Consider the following 12,797-nt stretch of genomic DNA (forward strand, 5'->3'; position numbering starts at 1 on the left):
CATAATACCGTGCAACATTATGAACGTATTTGATACACTGAACTGTACAATTAAAAGTGGTCAAAACAGCACATTTTATGTTATGTGTATTTTATTGTGATTTTTTTAATTGGGGGAGAAAAAAAAATCACAAGTTCACACGAATCAGAATGCAAAAATTTTCCAGGCTGACAAAAGGTGTCGGTAGGTATGGGTCTTACACTGACGATGGGAATGCAAAATGATCATCTTTTTGGAGGCAATTTGACAATACTGTAGTGAAAGCAGAATCCGCAACTTGTCAATTCCATTTCTAGTTAGGTACCCTGAAGAAATTCTTGCCCATGAATAAGAGTCGCACAAGGCACTGTTCATCAATAGAAACACAACGCAAGCAACACATCGCGACTGATTAGCAATGGGCGCTACCCTGACAGTTAAAACAGATCTTCACATTTAGACATGGGGCGGGGAGGTGGGGCAGATCTCAAAAATTCTAAGAAAAAGCAAGCTGCAGAATGATTGTACATTACGGTGCAATTTGTATAAATGATCAAGCCACACGTTATTTCAGGATGCCTGCATATATAGTAAAAATGTAAAAATACAGAACCGATCATCTTTGGGGAGGAGAAGCGATGGGATCAGGATGGGGGACGATAGAGGGGTACATCTATGTGTAACGTTATGTACGCTGAATCTGAGTGGTGGGTACATGGGCATTTATCAGCATCACTATGTATTTGCTGGATGTTTGAAATGTTTCACTTGACAAGAACACAGGTCTTCCAAGAACTTCTAGACCTAACCTGGAATGATTTCCAAGTCATATGACAATTAGTAGCATCATTTTAAGCTATGTCGAAGGAATCTAAAGGTTTTCTAAAGTCATTTATTCCCTCATCCCCATAGATTTGCTGATTCACCAAAAATCGTATTTTTTAAAGCACTTACCCAATAGGCAGAGATAGTTGGGTTCAGTCAGTCGCGACAGTTTTGTGACCTGATTCAAGATGTTGTAAAGCTCTGTTGGTTCACACAAAACCAAACCAGCCATCCTACTGGGAAGAATCAACAATGTATAAGCTTAGTACCTCTTTATTTTATTTATTTACTTTAGAGTGAGAAAAAGCGCAAGAGCGAGCAGGGGAGAGAGGGAGAGGGAGGGAGAAAAAGGGGGGCAGGGAGGGGAAGACAGAACCTTAAGCAGGATCAATGCTCAGCATGGAGCCTAGTGGACTAGTGCCTCTTTCCATTTTATTTTTTATATATATATTTTAATTTTTTTTAACGTTTATTTATTTTTGAGACAGAGAGAGACAGAGCATGAACGGGGAAGGGTCAGAGAGAGGGAGACACAGAATCCGAAACAGGCTCCAGGCTCTGAGCTGTCAGCACAGAGCCGGACGCGGGGCTCGAACTCACGGACCGCGAGATCGTGACCCGAGCCGAAGTCGGCCGCCTAACCGACTGAGCCACCCAGGCGCCCCTATATATTTTAATTTTTAATGTTTATTTTTAAGAGAGAGAGTGCAAGCTGGGGAGGGACAGAGAGAGGGAGACACAGAAACGAAAGCAGGCTCCAGGCTCTGAGCCGTCAGCACAGAGCCCAAGGTGGGGCTCGAACTCACGAACTGCGAGATCGTGACCTGAGCCAAAGCCGGACGCTTAACCGACTGCGCCACCCAGGCGCCCCCTTCTTTCCATTTTAAATGAATGGCCAGGGGCGCCTGGGTGGCTCAGTCGGTTAAGCGTCCGACTTCGGCTCAGGTCACGATCTCGCGGTCCATGAGTTCGAGCCCCACCTCGGGCTCTGTGCTGACGGCTCAGAGCCTGGAGCCTGCTTTCGTTTCTGTGTCTCCCTCTCTCTGCCCCTCCCCCGTTCATGCTCTGTCTCTGTCTCAAAAATAAATAAAACGTTAAAAAAATTAAAAAAAAAAAAATGAATGGCCAAAGATACTGGATTAAACTCTTTAACACACCTTCAAACAAAGATGAAAATAATCATGAAGGTGATCCGGAAAGCTTCAAAAATTTGTAGTAACATGTGCATCACAGAGAATCAAGTATCGTACACAGCATATCTGAGCCAGAGAAATACACAGTAGGCTGTAATACAGTCACCGATTCCTTTCTTCTTTCATTTCCTTACTGAGCACCTACTGTATACCAGGCACTGGAAATAACTGGTGAAACAGACTACCCTCATGAAGGTTACAGCCTAGCATGGAGTACAGACATTGAGCCAAAAACCACATTATAAACAGGAAAAGCACTACAAGAGTCAGCATCCAGTGTTGGAGGACAAGCTAACAGGAGGGCCTCATCTGGCTGGAGCAGACAGAAAGGGCTGAGATGCGACTGCTAGGCTGAACCAGGTGGCTGTGCAAGACTTAGCCAGGCAGAGAAGGGAGAGAGGGTGAGGAAGGGAAGAAATTCAGTCCTTGACAGGGTCCAAAGGAGGCTGGTGGGACAGCAGGTAGAGAGTGATAAGCCACGACCCTGCGGAGGGGCCTTGCAGGCTGAGGACAAAGGTCACGGAGGCCAAAGTTGGGTGGAGAATCGCTGACGTGTACTGACAGAACTGCCTGCCCGGGCTGGGCTGGGCTCTTGTGCCCCAAGAACGTGGAGGGGGAAAGGTTGGGCCTGTGCAGCCACTTCTACAGGAAGGCTACCTTTTAGCAGGGGTGGGGGCTACAAAGAGTTAGCCAGCAGGCCTCCGGCGGCCAGCAGGGGGCACATGGGAGAGAAGTTGAGTCTAGGGATAATCTTGCTCAGGACAGTTAGGACCCACTTCAGAGTAACCAGTAGAATGCTCTTGGGAAAGGCCACCCCCCTCCCCATGGGCCCTGGATCCTTCCCACTGAGTCAGACTTTGGTTCTCAGCCTCCCCTCCAACATCACCAATTGCAGCCTCCACATGGATCATTCCTATCAGCAGGCAAACATCCTGGGTACCCATCTCTGTTCTCTACAGAGAGACATCTCACTCCCTCCACTTCCTCGCTTCCAGACCCTCTAGGTCCAAATCCTGGCTGTGCCGCTTACTGTCGGCGGCCTGATCAGGGGGGAGTAATTAGTCTCTCTGCGCCTCAGTTTCTACCTCTATAAAACGGGGCTATTAGTAATATTGCCACTTCTGTAAAAACGAAGATACTAGCACCTCCCTATTGTGTGTGGATTAATGAAATTACACATGTGAAACATTCTGAACAGGGAAGAAATACAATCTTCTCCCCTGGAGCCCATCAAACCGTAGGAATTGTTCTTATCAAGGTCATCAACAATGTCCACCTTGCCTCAGCCATTAATCACTTCTCCCTGGGCTCAAAGGATGGAGCCTCTTAGCACTTAACCCAGTTCAGCACCCCTCCCTCCCAATACTCTCTACTCTCAGAACACTCCACTCCCCAGGCTTCTCTTCTCCCACTGTTTGTTGCTACTTGGTCTTCTGGGTGGGAGGCTCTACCTCCTCATGTTAAGAAAGTCCATGGGGCTCCTGGGTGGCTCAGTGAGTTTTCAACTCCTGGTTTCCGCTCAGGTCACCATGATCTCACAGTTCAGGAGCTGGAACCCCTCATTGGGCTCTGCACTTGACACTGAGGAGCCTGCTTGGGATTCTCTCTCTCTCTCCCTCTCTCTCTGTTTATTTTAAGAGAGAGAGCACAAGTAGGGGAGAAACAAAATGAAAATAAAAAGATATTTAGATACATCCGGTCATGATCTCACAGTTCACAAGTTGGAGCCCCGCACCAGGCTCTGTGCTGACAGCTTATATCCTGGAGCCTGCTTTGGATTCTGTGTCTCCCACCTTCTCTGACCTCCCTGGCTCACGCTCTGTCTCTCTCTCTCAAAACATTAAAAAAAATTTTTTTAAAGATATATTTAAAAAAAAAATTCCTTAGGCAGTCATCTCTTTCCTTCTCTGTCTACACTGTCTCTGTAGGACAGGGCTCTCAACCTCAGCACCATTGACATTGACATTCAAGGCCAGATAATTCTGTGCTGTGGGGGGCTGACCTGTGCATTGCAGGATGTTTAGCAGCATCCCTGGCCTCCACCCCGTAGATGCCAGTAGCAAAGCCCTCCCCACCCAGTTGTAAACAACCAAAACTGTTTCTGGATGTTGCCAAATGTCCCCTGAAAGAAGAGGGTAAGTCACTGCTACTTGAGAACCACTACTAGAAGATCTAGAGCCTAGGGGTGCCTGGGGGTTCAGTCGGTTAAGTGTCTGACTTTGGCTCAGGTCATGATCTCACGGTCCATGGGTTTGAGTCCCATGTCGGGCTCTGTATTGACAGCTCAGAGCCTGGAGCCTGCTTTGGATTATGTGTCTCCCTCTCTCTGCCCCTCCCCCACTCATGCTGTCTCTGTCTCTTTAAAATAAATGTTAAAAAAGCAACTAAAGAAAAAAAAAAGATCTAGAGTCTAAGTGATTTGAATACCATTTATAAACCAATGAGTCCCAAATCGTAGTCCTGCTTGACCTCTCCATTGAGCTCGACCCACCTGGATGCCTCATTGGGCCTCTCAAACATAACATGGCCAAAACAACTTTTAATTCACACGTGCCCATACCTTCAATGCCTCTCTTTTAGTTTCCTCAGCCTCAAAAGACAGCACCATTATCCACCTAGCTATTCAAGTCCATACCCCGAATCCCTCTTTCCCCCGGCCCCTCACATCCAATCCATCAGCTCTAGTACTTAAACATATTTCAAACCCATCCACTTTGCTCCAGCTCCAGAGCTAACCTTCTACACCAGGGTACTATCATCTCTCTCCTGGTGATGCCATACTTCCCAACTGAGCTTCTGGCTTCTTGCCTTCTCCCTATGATCTCATCTTTACATGGCACTCAGGGCGATCTTTTCAAACTATGGGTGTCTTTGTCTTCACCTCACTGCCACCATTCGACACAATGCACTCATCGGTTTGCTTGCTTTACCACCAATCTTATCCTCTGGGAATGCGCGGGGCATACATACAACAAAGGGCAGGGACCTTGCCCTTTTGTTCACTGTATCCTCACCCAGTGCCCACGATTTTTGGTGAAGGGTGTTCAATAAGCACACGTTGGATGAACAGTCACCATTCCTGCCTTCGCCAATGGGGCCATCTTGACTTGAGGCCACACAGACGCGCCTAAGGACCTCCCCACTCCCACCCCCAGTCACATCCCAGATCCTCTGCCTCTGAAAGCCCGGGTTCACTAGTGGCGTCCAGGTGAAAACCCAGCCCCGGGGATCAACTCCTCCAGAGTTCTCTGCTTCCCCAAGGGAGAACTCTCCCTGGTCAAGCAAGAACTGCCCTCATCCGCTGATAAAGTATGGGAGGGATAAGAATGGCTCCTGAACCTAACAGCACAGTTTTGTGGGGTTTTTTAATGTTTATTTTTGAGAGAGGAGAGCATGAGCAGGGGAGGGGCAGAGAGAGACAGGGGAACAGAGGGTCCAAAGCGGGCTCTGTGCTGACAGCAGAGAGCCAGATGTAGAACTCAAACTCACGAACCAGGAGATTGTGACCTGAGCTGAAGTCGAACGCTTAACCAACTGGCACTATCACCCCTGCCCCTAAACGGCACAGTTCTGAAAGAGGACACAGCCCTGTGAGCTAAGATCACGGGCACTGCTAGCCTGGGCAGGTGGAAGGCTTTCCACCTCTTTTAGTGCTGCTCCCACCTCTACAAGGTTGGCAATGCTCTTGGCTCGGCTGTTGGGCCCTGAGAATATTTTGACATTTTGAGCTTTTACACAGACCATTAAACTAATGTTGGCAAGTTTTTGCCAAAAGTATTTTCCTTTGTGAGTTCCACTAAAGCGGACTGAATTCCTTGATTTCATTTCATAGTTAACTAATTCTGATTTTTTTCAATTTTGTTTAGCCAAAATTAGTTTCCCCAAGATCAAGCCTTTTTTTTTCTGTGTGATTTTTACAATAAAGGTTTGATCCCTCAGTCAGATGTTTATCCTAGCAGCATTGACTATGATTATTTCTATCAAGCATCCTTTTCCTAATGGCCTGTTCAAAACACTAGTGCCAAAATGGCAAGTTTAGGACATCCCCCTGTGGACTCTTTCAGCAGAGATAGAGATAGGCTCTTTTTGAGACTTTGGGGGTGGGGGTCAGTGTGATGGGTTTTGCAGGGGAACGGGGCAGGCAGATGGGAAGAGTGGCCAGAGGAAGCTGGCTTCAGGGGGTCAGAGAGACCAATCTTCCTGTGAATTGACCAGTTTGGGAAACCCACATGGCTTTGTGGGTGGCAAGCAGAGCCACTCCAAAACACTTGCACATTACACACCCACAGTAGGGAAGTTCTTCACCCTTCACTGTAAAGGCCTGGCCTCTCTCCGAACCAGGTGTGTGTGCAGTTGTCGGCCCAGAGCTGCCTGGATGCAATTGGGCTGGTAAACTCCACTCCAGTGAGGACACAAGGTCTATATTCGGGGAAAACTGCCAGTTAGGAAGGGATGTTTCATTAGGGGTTGACACAGCCTGAGATGAAGCTGGAAACTAGCCAGACCCAGCCCTTCTGGCCTCCCGGTGCTTGAGGAAAGGCTGTACCAGATCCTTTGGGTACACAAGGACTTCCACTCTGGCTGATGGCATCGCCGACAGAGGCTGGGCCTCACATCAGGCTTTTCAAAGGACTTTCAGGACAGAGTTTGGTCGACTCTTGGCCTCACACAGTCTGGGTGGACACAACTGATGGGCTTCCGGTGGAGAAGAGGCAATGCTCCATGCTCCTGGAGAAGCCAGCCCATAAGCTTTACTGTGGGTTCCTGGCTCGGGCTAAGCAGGAACCAGAGGACTGCACAGATAGGGTCCACAGCTAACCCCACTGTGCCCTGGTTCTCTGTGTGAAGCAGAGGCTGTGCCAGGATGACCAAGGCTTAAATACAGGAACAGGCTTTAACACTATAACTATCACCTATAAACTGAAGCAGTTTACACAGGATTACACTGGAAAGACTATAGGAATGTGACGTTGAAACAACAGACGTAAATTGCCCAGCACTGGCCCTGGTGTGGAGCAGGAGCTTAGGAGACAGAAGTTCCTTCACTCCTACCCTCTCTCTCCTTTCAATTTCACCTAGGAGCCTCTGACAGCTCCAAATCCAGTAGACACAGAGCACCATTCAGAGAATCTCAGGCCAAGGAGCGAAGCAGGAGCTAGCCAAGTTTGTAAGTAGAGGGAGCCTTTGGTGTTGCTGTAGAGTCAAGATCCCCAAGGATCTGGTATAGCCTTTCTTCAATCACAGCCTGCCCCTTGACAAAACTAGAGCACACAGCACCAGGCTATAGCGCCACGGGGTTGTGGAGGCTACCCGAGTGGTCTCGAAATCAGAGGCGCACCAGGTCCTACTGTTAGCGATGGCCAGAATCTCTGTATTTTGGAAGCAACAGGTATGGGCCAGGGGCCCAGACCCAGCCGCACACATCCCCATCCCTTGCCTTCTACCTTGCCTTCACTCCCATGTCCCCACACCTAGGTACACTACACACCTGAGAGGTACCCTAGTAGTCCTGAGAGTGACAGGTCTTGCAGGCAATTCACCCGTCAGAGGTAGGGGCTGGTGAACTGCAACATAGTCTCCCAAAGGCCATGACCATGACATCTGGTCTCTTCTCCTCCCACTCGGCCACCAGCATTTGCCTCTCCTCTGCTCCTTGATCAGGCTTAGGCCTCCCTTTCTGCTCCTCTGGCACGGGTCCTCGGCCCTGACCAGGCTCTGGACTGGGCACTGCTCCTACTTCCCTGACCTCTGGCTGACCTGGGAGACGGAAGGCTCTGCTCCTGACTCAGATCGGCCACCGTTGGCGACTCTCAGCTCTTGGGACCTCTTGGGAGCTCCCTGCCGGTGCTTCTTGCTGCCGTGCTGCTGCTGGCCCACCACCTCCTACGTGTTCGGCCGGAACAGGTCTTGGAAGCCAAGTCCTTTGACTTCTGGCAGACATGAGCCACAGCTAAGTTAAAGCTATTTATCCCGATACAGTTCTGTTTTAAAACATCCAAGAGCACCTAGAGAAAAATAAACTCCCATGCAAGGTGGAATGATTACCACCTTTCTAACTTTTTCTTTTAGCTCCAAGGATCTGAAAGGAGAGATTGAAAATACTTCACTTGAGGGGAGCCTGGGTGGCTCAGTGGGTTAAATGTCCGACTCTTGGTTTCTGCTCAGGTCATGATTCACGGTTCAGGAGTTCTAGCCCTGCATCTGGCTCTGTGCTGGTGGTGCAGAGTCTGCTTGAGATTCTCTCTCTCCCTCTCTCTCTGCCCCTCCCCTGCTCACACTCTCTCTCAAAATAAATAAATAAACTTAAAAATTTTTGAAAAAAAAAAAAAGACTTCACTTGAGGTATGATTTTAGTGTTGAAGAGAAGATAGGTTAGCACATATACTGCACATATATATATTCATATGGGATATGTATCCAACATATATATAGGTTAGCATATATAGCAGCTAATAGAGACAGGATAGCCCATGACCATGGTCTAAGTCTATTGTAAGGCACAAAACGGTCAGTATATGTGGATGTGGATGGCTTGTGTACGTGAGGGGTAGGGCAAGGAGGAGGGGGTCAACATATTCGCATATCATATATAAAAACATACAATGAAGAACAAACAAAATGAAACTATGGTGACAGAAGCAACAGTCTTGGGGGGACTGATGTAAAGGAGCATGAAGGAACTTTCTGGAATATTGAAAATGTTTTATAGATTGTGTTGGGGGGTGGCGATTAAGGGTGTAAATAGTAAAAAACAGTCAACTGAACACTTAAGATCTGTATCATATACAAACCATACAACAATAAAAATAAATCCCCCTTGTAGATTCACGTTTGTGTGTTCAAAGATATGAATACGCAGATGTGTATGTGTGGATAGGAGTGTATGCAGCCCCATTTGTACATTGGTGACCTTGATCTAGGGTCTGGGCTGTGGAAACCATGTGGACTTGGACACACAGAAGTACACACTGCAGAATTCAGCTTGGCCTCCACAGCTGTCAACTAATCCCTTTCTCACTATTCATTTGCCCAGAATTTTCCCAGTTGCTGTAACTGTTATCCAAACCTCCTCAACCCTCCTGGGGTCCCCATGGAGCATATTCTCTCATTTCCTATTTCTTGCCTGGGAAAGTTAAGGCCACTAGGTGTGAACAGCCCTTCTCAGCCAGCTGCACCCCCCCCCCCCGCCCCGCCAATCTCCGTTGGGGGCGGGGGGGGGGGAGGCTATATGCTTTCTCCTGGAATCCTCTGACTTTATCCTCTCCCACTTAATCTTTCTCTCCTTTCAGGATCTCAGAGTTCTCCCCCCTCCTCCATTAGCATCTTTCTGAATTCCAAAATTCACAAGCCTGAGCTTTCTTGAAACAATTCATAAAGCCAGAAAGAAAATCCCTAGAATAGCTTGGCCTATGCCCTTTGAAGCTAGTGCAGGCAGAGAGGAAGGTGCCAGGCCCCAGCCCGGAAAAGTCTGAGGTTGGCTAGCTGTTAGCAAAGCAAGGAGAGTCAGATGCATTTGAAATGCCTTGCGCTCACCCAACTTCCACCCCAGGATTTTTTGGGGCAAAGAATGTGTGTTTCCTATAGATAAAATGTGGGCAAGAGAGAAGGCCAGCTAGAAGCCATCATAAAGGGACTTTGCCCAAGATGACCACTTGGAGGCACAATGGGCCAACTGCAGGTAGTAGGGAATTTCAGAAACCAGGGGCTGAAGAACAACTGAAAGCAAGACTGAGGCATAACCACTTAGGTCAAAGGAACTGCAGCTAGAGACCCACACAAGCACCACATGGAAGATAATCAGCTACAAACTCCTGTCAAGCTCAGAGAATACTAATACCAGATGACACAGGGACCTTTCCTGCCCCTACCTCTACTCCTACAACTGCAGTCTGAAGCCACAGTCTTTCGGGGGAGGTGGGGGTGTGAGGAAGCAAGATGGGAGAAATGGAGAAGTCAAGCACTCTCCCCTCCAAGGGTGGGAGCCTAAAGCAAGCTTAAGAGAGGAAGAGGAAGGGCTTGGACACTGAATTCGCTTGATTTGACTACTAATGTAAACGGGACATTACGGCTATTGCACGAAGTCTGTTTCGATGACTGGGGTGATCCGAGAGCAAGCAAAGAAATAAAGCAAGCATGGGGACGACAACAAAGCTGTTTCAGGACTGCAGTAGGCTTTCTGGACGAGGCCCTGCATGTTCGGTGTAACAGTCACACATGCAAAGGACAGCAGAGACACGCCGTTTAATACAGCAGCTGTTAATGCTGTTATGAGCAATCTTGGGATTTGAAGGGAAGCAGCTGTGAACTGAATGCGAGGCTGGCTTTTCTAACAGTCAAGTTGCTTGGGATGGCCCGAGTAGACAACTTGGCAAGGAGAGGGAGGGTGTAGCCCAGTTGTAGGAGTATGAGACTCCATGATTCACATTTTTCTCAGGGCCTCACCTCTCTCCCCCCTCTACAGGGATGCCTTTGGCCCTGGCCTCTCTCATGGGTTTCAATCCCACATTTCATGTTGGAGTAACTCCCAACCTGTCCACCGATATTTCTATGTGGACAAATCATCATCACTTCTAATTCAACCCAACTAAAATGGAGCTATTTTTTGCCTCTCTAGCCAGCTCTCCTTCCACATAACCCCCAAATCCCATTTCTGTACTTATATACTTCTCAGTCTGATCTTCCACATTTCTTTCATTCCTTTTTTTAAAAAAAATTATATATATAATAATGTATATGCACATATAATTATATATATGTATATACATATGTATATATAATTTTATAGATAGACAGATAGATAGATAGATAGATATAAAGGGAGAGAGGGAGAGAGAAGGTGCACACGCACTGGGAGGGGCAGAGAGAATCCCAAGGGGGCTCCATGCTATCAGTGCAGAGCCCAATGTGGGGCTCGATCCCACGAACCATGAGATCATGGCCTGAGCTAAAATCAAGGGTTGGATGCTTAACTGACTGAACCATCCAGGCGCCCCCATCTTTCATTTCTTAAACCCGCAAACTAATCAATTTTTCCCTGGAGACTTCTCCCTCATTGGCCCCACTCCCTCCATGTCTATGGCCACCGTAACTCAGATCTTTAACATCTCCTAGGATAGCCTCCCAAACAATTTCCCTGCCCTCCAGATCTTGCCATCCGAATCCTTGGCAGGTTAAGGTCAGTTCAATCTTCCCCCATAGTGCCAGCGGCATCATCATAAACACTTGCTGCCTAAGGAATAAAATATAAACTTCTCAGCTAACATTCGTTGCTCCTGCACAATGTTTGTTCATTTGTTTTGCAACCTGCTTTTCTCAGCCTTATCTAAAGCTATTCAACTCTTCCAAAATTCAGAGATCTATGCTCAGTCTGCTGGACAGTAAAGGCTCAGGGATGAGAGATGTACTGGACCACAAGGTAGTCTCGGTTCTAGTGGTAAAATAGAGGGGTAAATAATTAACCAGAGAACAGTTGGTGGTAAGATACACTGCTCGTCTGCAGGTCCCCACTCCAACAGAGAGGATCTATTCACCATCTGTAGACTTGGGCTTTCCTAGCCCCAGGTTTTACTTTGGGCTCTTCTTCCTCAACTCAAACACTTGCACCCCCACAGCCAGGCAAGGCTCTCTCTCTTCTCTGGAGTCGAATGGTCCCACTGAGTAACTCCCTCCTGAATGTCTCAGCTTGTTGCAGGGTTGGATGCACCTCCTGCTCTCATCGCACCTGGTAACTCTCCTGGTGTTGCCCGTATCATGCTGCCTGCAATTTGCCCCTCTCTCCCACTAGACCCAGCTCCCTAAACGCAAGAAAATGGGCGGATCTTGTTAAACCAACAACCTGCTGCACCTCTATCTGCCCCCCACCCCCACCCCTTGACTGAGGGCAAGGAACTCTCTGTGTACCCAGGAAACAGTTGGGGGGAAATGAAGCTTCTATAATTCAGCTTATAAATGTAAGTGATAAGTTCCTTGTGAGCAAGAACCACAGCTTTACTTCCTGTCTGGATAAACTCCAAACAAATCCCCTTATAACTGGGTGTCAAGCGAGTTTCTCCGTACCTAAAGCAGAAACAACGTGGCCATGTTCACAGCATGGCTGGGTAGACCTGAGGAGTAGGGATCGGGTGACCATGCAAGTTACCACCTAGATACCGGTTTTCTCCTCTGCAACACGGGGCTGCTTTCCTGAAAGCATAACGGTGCCTCGCCCAGCAGTGCTGTGTCCGCCATTCTCAGTGGTGGTGTCTGTAAAGCTCTCTGAACCCTAACAGAGGGTCCTGTGCACCTCCAAGGACTAGGGTACTGGTGGGTGGGCGGTACGTGTACGTGACCCGGGGGAAGGAGGGGTGCATCGAAGTGACTGATGAGAGGGGACCCCATTCTCCCACCCCACCCCCAGGGCTCAACCTCCTCTCCCCTTTTCTTTTCCAGAGCTTTCCAGAGCTCGGAGGCCCTGCGGCCTCCCGGAGCAGGCTGGGTGGTATGGGCTGAGGTCTAGGGCCCGGACCGCACCCCCTCCGCCCGGCCTGCAGCGCGACCTCGACCTGTCTCCCTGTCAGGGCCTTTGTCTGGAGCCCCACCTGTAAAACGGCTCCTCTAAGGCTCTTCCAGTCTAAATCTCGACCTCTTCCACCGCTCTGGTGAGAACTCTCCCTCCCACTCGCGACCGCGGCTCCACCACCGGCCGCACGGAACGCTTCGCGCGCTACGACCCTGCCCTGACGGCGCGTCCTGCGCGAAGAAATCGATCCCCGGCAGCCCTTCTCCACCACAACCCAGAGATGGACGTGATACCGCGAGACT

The 12,797-nt window shown here is 48.7% G+C and overlaps 1 protein-coding gene across 2 annotated transcripts in view; it reads right to left on the reverse strand.

Moving 5' to 3' along the window:
* The window catches only part of STYXL1 (serine/threonine/tyrosine interacting like 1), a 70,427-nt gene extending 57,634 nt beyond the window's left edge, over positions 1-12,793 (reverse strand). Inside the window, exons 1-2 of one of the 2 annotated variants that reach the window (XM_015078796.3) lie at positions 12,575-12,793; positions 934-1,037 (exon numbers count right to left, since the gene is read on the reverse strand). In XM_015078796.3, coding sequence (XP_014934282.2) covers positions 934-1,036 — 103 coding nt within the window. In that variant the 5' untranslated portion in view covers position 1,037; positions 12,575-12,793. Of the gene's footprint in view, positions 1-933; positions 1,041-12,574 lie in introns of both variants that reach the window. The other variant, XM_015078797.3, reaches the window with a different exon arrangement.
* Between the last annotated feature and the right edge of the window lie 4 nt (positions 12,794-12,797).

The sequence above is a fragment of the Acinonyx jubatus genome, chromosome E3 (assembly GCF_027475565.1).
Source record: "Acinonyx jubatus isolate Ajub_Pintada_27869175 chromosome E3, VMU_Ajub_asm_v1.0, whole genome shotgun sequence".
Lineage (NCBI taxonomy): Eukaryota > Metazoa > Chordata > Mammalia > Carnivora > Felidae > Acinonyx > Acinonyx jubatus.